This window comes from Dermacentor variabilis, chromosome 2 (genome assembly GCF_050947875.1).
Source record: "Dermacentor variabilis isolate Ectoservices chromosome 2, ASM5094787v1, whole genome shotgun sequence".
Lineage (NCBI taxonomy): Eukaryota > Metazoa > Arthropoda > Arachnida > Ixodida > Ixodidae > Dermacentor > Dermacentor variabilis.
This window is the reverse complement of record NC_134569.1, coordinates 205,344,954-205,351,883: the sequence shown is the minus strand read 5'-3', so window position 1 is coordinate 205,351,883 and position 6,930 is coordinate 205,344,954. Positions and strand designations below refer to the sequence as shown.

At 47.2% G+C, this 6,930-nt stretch overlaps 1 protein-coding gene across 1 annotated transcript; it reads left to right on the top strand.

The window, feature by feature from the left end:
- Positions 1 to 491: 491 nt before the first annotated feature.
- LOC142570644 (uncharacterized) lies at positions 492 to 5,904 on the top strand. The gene is made up of 4 exons (XM_075679005.1): positions 492 to 611; positions 3,873 to 4,310; positions 4,955 to 5,162; positions 5,513 to 5,904. Exons 1-4 carry the CDS (start codon positions 492 to 494, stop codon positions 5,902 to 5,904), a joined length of 1,158 nt encoding a protein of 385 aa, XP_075535120.1.
- The last annotated feature ends 1,026 nt before the right edge of the window (positions 5,905 to 6,930 follow it).

Below are 6,930 nucleotides of genomic sequence, written 5' to 3'. Positions count from 1 at the left end.
GGATCCCTACTTTGCTGTTCTACCAAGTTAGGTGCCGAAACCGACTGGTATTGTTATTCGGGAAGTTGCGTAACGATGCGGGGCCTCTAGTCCCTTACAACCGCGTAGAGCGCAGTACGCTGCTATTCTAGATGTACTGCGCCCACTGCAGAAGGTTACGAAACCACCCACGTAACCACAGCAGAAAGTTGACTACGCCACGCGGCTCGACTGATAACTGTAGAAGCGTCATTCCAAACATTCCAAACATACGGAATTATAGTCCACTTCTGGCAACGTTTTCTATACTTCCTTTTTAAACAAAAAGGTGTTGATCGACAAATATTCTGACAAACAGCTGCTAAATTTGTTAATTTTCGCTTTTCCTTGCAGTTTGGCTGTAGCTTGGGCTCTGTCCCCTCAGTAGACCGCTTAATTTCTCAAGTCACATCACGTACGTGGCCGCCGCGCATCGTTGGCACGGCTAGGAAAGGACAAAGCATGGAGCGCCGATGCGCAAGAGCATTAAAAAGGTACTCGGCATCCCCATGGGTGTAAGCAAGGAGAAGCTCATGCAGCTGGGAGTTCACAACACCCTCGACGAGGTTGTCGAGGCACAGTGGACGGCACAGGTTGTCAGGCTCTCTTCCTCGCCTGCGGGGAGGCGGATCCTGTAGGCCCTGGAATGGTACCCAACTGCCGTCAGTGAAATGCGGTGCGCGATCGACGCGGGGACGCGGTAGGCCGTCACGGTGTCGCCGTTCCCGCGCAACGTGCACCCGCAATACAATGTAGGCAGACGCCGCGCCATGGCGGCTGCACTTTTCGGATCCGTCCCCAGCGATTCACGGTCGGTCGCGTTCGTCGACGCCGCCCAATACGGTTCGTCCGACCGGTTCATAGCGGCCGTGGTAGATCACAGGGGCAACCTCCTTAACGCCCCGCCAACGCAGGGTTCATCCACGGCACTGGCGGAATAGGTCACGGTGGTCCCTCGCCCTCCTGAACGAGAGCAGACCACAGGTCTACACGGATTCTCGGTTGCCGGTCAGGGCCTTCGCTACGGGTTCAGTCTCGAGGGAGGCGGCCAGCCTGTTTTGTGGCAGGCGCGTCGCCCCCCCTCCCCCCCTTCGTCATCACTTGGTTCCCGGTCCAAGTGGGGCCTTCGGTCTCCCCTGTCATTCCCAACGCCAACGAGCTGGCCCCCGCCCGTGTCCTTGAACTTACTCATCTCGCGGGGAAACACCGCTCGCGGGCGAGGTCGCAGACGCAGGGCACCACAAAGACTCTCTCCACACGTTCAATGAGATTGAAGTATGCTAAGAAATATGTCGATTAACAGACCCGTACCGTAAGCCAGCTGCCGGATGCTCTACGAATCATCGAAAAGCACCAGTGGGTTGCGTAGAAGCTGTTGTATATGAACTTCCGCTGTCCTGTGGGAAAAAATACATCGGACAGATAGGGAGATGTCTTAATGACCGATTACGGGAACATGGCCTAAACGTGACAAATAAGCAATACGGTCATGTGTCAACTCACTGTCAGGAATGCGGCTGTGCGCTGGTGTATGGATCCTGCCGGGTTCTTACGAAGCACAAAGATAAAGGTGTACGAGAGATTATTGAGGCTCAGGCTATCTGGCGGAATAGTGATGCGTGTGTTAGTGCCCCTTCGGTCGACTTGTTAGATAAGGAGACGGCTTTTTTTATTGTTAAAATTTGGTTAATGTGGCGCCACTGTGCACGAGTTATATAGGTGTACTTCCTGAAAATCAAGTTGTTGAAGTTAGCGCATTGTGGTGTCGTCTCCCTTCTGTCCCTGTTTGCTGGCGTTAAATATGCTTTCAATTTACCAACACGCCCAACAAATGGCAATGCTGAGATTACAAAGCACTATCAGCTCTGCAGGAGGTTCTATCCCCCGCCCGACGCCAAGTTCTCCAGGCCTCAGTCTTCCACCGTACGCCTGCTGCAGACCGGGTCCTATCCCAGCCTAGCCAGGGCCAGCAGCTACGCGTACTCGTTCGAGCCCGATTGTCCGGATTGCGGAAATACATTCTGCACTTTAGAACACATGCTCTGGCGGTGTTCCTCGTCACGAAAGCACAATCATCTCACCATGGAAGAAGAGTGGGAGGAGTAGCTCAAGAGCTCCAACCTTGTTGGGCAGCTACGGGTCGTACAGAGGGCCCGCGGCGCCGCGGTCGGGCACGGCCTGCCTGCCCGTCGCGACATGGGAGCGGTCCGCAGCGCCTCCTCCCTCGTAAGGCTGTTTCGGAGTCGCTCCTCAGGACCTAAATAAAGCTCATTGCCTGCCTGACTGCCTTGAAACCCTTGTTTCCAGTTACTAAGTTTTCGCGAAAACTGCTGTACAATTAGAGAAAAACGAGACGAAGTAACCGGTGACATTCATATTGCCTATGCCTCGAACGGTTACTGCTGGGTTTCATGACAACCGCTGCTAGGCATGATTTTATTTTTAACCTTACTTAACCCAAATTCGTGGTACGTGGTTCCGAGGATCTTCCGGCATCGCGGGAGATCCTCGAAAAAGAAAAGTTAAAGGCAACTGCCGTTTTTTCCGGCATTCGTTCCGCGAGCAAACAGACCACATTGTAAAAAAATTCCGCAATTCTACGGTCAAACATGCCGTAAAAATTACGTAGACCGTTCAGTTTCACGGAAAACAGCGACATTCTACGTAAAAAAAGAACAGACGTGAGCTCTCTTTTTGAAATATGGAGAGCCGTCCGTAATTTGATGTGGAGGGCAACTTAAGATGTTAAGAGCGGAAAAACACGCAAATAATATGAGGAAAAGACACGGCTCACGCTCACCAGCAGTTACATAATACCACCATAGGTAACGCTGTTTGAACATTATTCCTAGGCGAATCATAAATACACACGCACAAACGGAAGAGGTTTCAGTGGTGGCGCTGCTTACCACCCTTCATCGCTGTTACACGACGGATTGCATTCCTCCGGCACTACAGTACAGAGCGGACGGCGAGTGGAAATGGCGGTGTGCGGAGTTGGTATACCTGTTGCATTTGGGATTTCCTTCTGAGAATAGGAAGGGATCGACGATGAACTGCTACGCAGGTAAGTGATTTAAGTGTCCTTTTTTCGTTGTTAGTGCACGTCGCTTAGATAATGTTAAGCCTGGATATCTCGAAGCGAAAAGGTTCGGTGATGCTTATGGTTTAGTTTATGGTTATGCTTTATGATTTAGCCTATGGTTATGCTTACGGTTTAGCTTATGGTTATGCTTTATGATTTAGCCTATGGATATGCTTACGGCTTAACTTATGGATATGCTTTGGTTAGCTTATGGTTATGCTATACGTGTGCCTTGCGCAGTTATGCAAATTGCTTATCAATGATGTATACCGTAAGTTATGCAGGATTATTAAACTTCTTTATTCATCACTATTGGGCACATTGTCTCGCGATTTCTGTACAGCCATAAACACAGCTCTCTGTATCGGTACTATCACTCTCTTCTCCTTCCATGTTGAATGCGCACACGTATTCTCTGGCAAGCGGGTATATTAGACTGTTTTAGTTACACGTACGTAGAGACTTCACGTACGCAAACGTGAAAAGCCTACGTACTTTAAGTGCAGGCTCTCTGAAACGCTTTTAGCTACACGTACGCGACGCGCGACAAGAGGGACCACGTAGCTCCATCTATCGGGAAATATGAACACTGCGGCAGCCAATTCAATACAAGATGAGTATTTCAGCCAAGCCAGTGTTATCATGGTGTTGTGCATTGATGCGTGCCGGTCATTCTTTCACAATGCCTGGAAGTGTGTTGTGCAAGCGTTAACTGCTGTCAACGTTGTCCTGGAATGAAATAGATGACCTGTTGATGACAAAAACGCAGCGAAAGCTTCTGAATGGTTCGTCGGACGACTTGGAGTACCACTTCAGGCACGAGAGAACGTCGGAGTTGCTTTGCTATCGGTCGCAGCGCGGGCTGCTCGACATCGACAACATAGAGCACTCACTGTTCAGGCAGCAATTTAGATTTGAGAAAGAGGATCTCAATAAATTGTTTCGTGCTCTTAAACTGCCGGAGACCGTGAAGAGTGCTCAAAATGTGACTGTGCCCGGTCGGGAGGCGTTGTGTATTACGCTTCGACGCCTTGCTTACCCAAACAGGTGGTGCGATCTCGAAACTATATTCGGCAGGCATTCATCTGTGATGTCGAGTGTGGAGTCAGAAGTTATTTTCTACATCGTAAGCGAGTTTCATTATCTGCTTGAAGACTGCAACGACTATGACTGGCTGTGTCCTGCCACCCTTGGAGAGTTTGCAAATGTAAGTTGACTGTTTATTTTTTTTTCCAGCCTCGTGCTGGTACTGAACAGAAACAAGAACAGATGTTTTTGCTGTCTGTTTACACAACGTCATATTGTTTGTCCCTGTATGGAACTGTGCCTTGTTTTCACTGTTATTTCAGCTTTTCTTTTTTATTGAGGACTAAAGTTGCAGCGGTAAATGGGAATAAGAAAGTTAGAAATTCACAAGCCGTCGACATGTGCCGATATAAAATAGAGAAGACGATAGCCATAACAAGCGGGAGCATTGCGATTACTGGAACTACTCATATTCGCACATAAGACATCTATAAAGCAGTTATATCTGTCACATGCAATCAACATATTGTTCGAAAAATTATTTTGACACAGAAATCTTAGTCTCTTCAGTTTAGGTCGAACGGCACATCACCTCAGCAAGGTTCGCATAAAATAGCCATGTAAACTACGTTACACGTGATCAGTGCAGGTTGTGTATTTCAAGCTAAAAGATTTCACTTAAGTACATATACATTATGGGCGATATAATCTTCGACAGAGGGTTGTAAGAAAGGCTACTATGTAAGAAAGGTTATTAAAAGAACATATACCATTTTACGCTTAACTACAGCCTGAGCTTTGATCACACTTAATTTTGTCTTGCAGGGCATCCGGAACCGTGGTGCAGCGCTGACAAACTGCTGGGCATTTATCGACGGCACTGCACGCCCCATATGCCGACCCAAAAGGAACCAACGCGACTATTTTTCTGGCCATAAGCGGATGCACATGCTCAAGTACCAGTCGGTGATGTGCCCGAATGGCATTGTGTGCCAACTTGACGGCCCCTATCCTGGAAGGCGGCATGATGCAGGTAGGTTGCCCTGTGTCTTGTGTGAAAGAACTTTGCATTGATATTTTTAAGAGACAGTCAGGTACCTGGAATGGCTTGCCTCTTTCATAAATATATCATGTTCAGGAAGGTAAGTACGGGCAAAAATTGCTTTTGTGCCAACCTGAGCCTTGTTCTCCTCCCTTTTCACTTTGATATGTTTGAAATAGTTTTCCGCATATGTTTACACATATGTTTACATAGCTTTCTTGACCCCTTGAGGAATAGTCGGTCAGGCAAATGTTTACTTCAAGTACTAATTTTAACATGACCGATGTAGTCTCATTTTGTTAGTCCATTGAATTCCTTTTCTGTTGTTGTTGTTGTTGCAGAGATACTCCAGAGCAGTGGCCTCTATGCGAAACTGGAAAAGTTGGTGGGGCCCCACCAGTTCGTCATATACGGCGATCCTGCGTACCCACTGAAGCCACTCTTAATGAAGCCCTATAGCGGCTCTTCGCTGACGACAACGCAGTTGGCATTCAGCAGTAGCACGAGTCGTGTTCGCCAGGCTGTTGAATGGGGATTTGGGAAGGGGGTCAGTGAATTTGCGTTTCTGGATTTTAAAAAGAATCAGGAATTGCCGCGACAAGAAGTCGCTCACATGTACAAAGCAGCCACTATTCTGACTAACTGTCACACGTGTTTGTACGGCAGCCAGGTGTCTCAGTACATTGAACTACATCCACCTAGTCTACATGAGTACCTGAGGCCACATCACTGAAGTACTCAGTCTCAAACATAAGGCATTATGCTTTCTAGATTGCCTTTACCCTTGTAGAAGTGATTGTTCATAATAGCTGTCAATGTTTTTTATATGTTTAGTGCCTAACTGCACACATTTCTGAAGCACAATGCTTTCAACGTTGCTTTGGTGTCAGCTTTCTTTTTCTGCTCTGTGGAGTCTCACTGTCAACGACACTATCTTGTGTGGCTGCTGTAATAAAGTTGAGTTACAATATGTGTGCAAGTTTGAGATGAGTTTGTCACTCTTATTGCAATTGCAATGCCAAAATCTACAGTGTTTTTTTATTTGTTGTTTCTTGCAACATTTTCCAGTGTGTTAATTTTGTTCAAAATGCTTTCCATGATGCTCGTAAAACTTTGCTGCTGAGCTGTAAACATGCGGCGCTCTTCAGCCCTTTCGCGCCTTTCCTCAGCACGTTCTTCTGCCCTATGACGCCTTTCCTCAGCACGCTCTTCTGATCGTATGCGTCTTTCCTCCGCCTTTTCAAAGGCGTTTTGTTTCAGTTCTTGCTCTTTCAATTCCATTTCCCTAAGAGATTTTTGCTTTTCCCAGGCATGGCGCTGTTCTTCCAGTGCGATGCACCTCGATTCGATGACAAAGTCTTTCTGCTTCATAAACTGATCATGCTTCATCCTTTTTTCTATGAAGTCATAGTCAGCTTGGTCAAGCCCTCCAGCCTGGTTTCTTTTTCCTGTAAGATACGGCAGTGTAGGAAAATGCACCCTTAGTAAAAATACACCAATGTGACGACACATTTTTAAGAGTGATTTTGTGCAAACAAATTTTTGGGGTAACTCATACACACACAAGATACCATTCTTTTTTTTATGTACCTTTCCGTACCTACTGGCATGGCATCACAGATGAGAGCACTGAATTAATTTGGGACACATTTATTCATACAGACTAACGTGCTCACACAAACATCACAAACTGCTTAGTACGTCCACGAATATGATAAGGAACAAATAACGGGTGGTCTTGAGTGCGGAATCGAATTGG

Bases quoted from the DNA above. Each gene is read 5' to 3' on its own strand.
- LOC142570644 (XM_075679005.1), top strand. From the start codon at position 492: ATGCGCAAGAGCATTAAAAAGGTACTCGGCATCCCCATGGGTGTAAGC. The intron at 612-3,872 runs GTTGTCAGGCTC...ACAAAAACGCAG, and splicing joins AGGCACAGTGGACGGCACAG to CGAAAGCTTCTGAATGGTTC. The intron at 4,311-4,954 runs GTAAGTTGACTG...TTTGTCTTGCAG, and splicing joins CCCTTGGAGAGTTTGCAAAT to GGCATCCGGAACCGTGGTGC.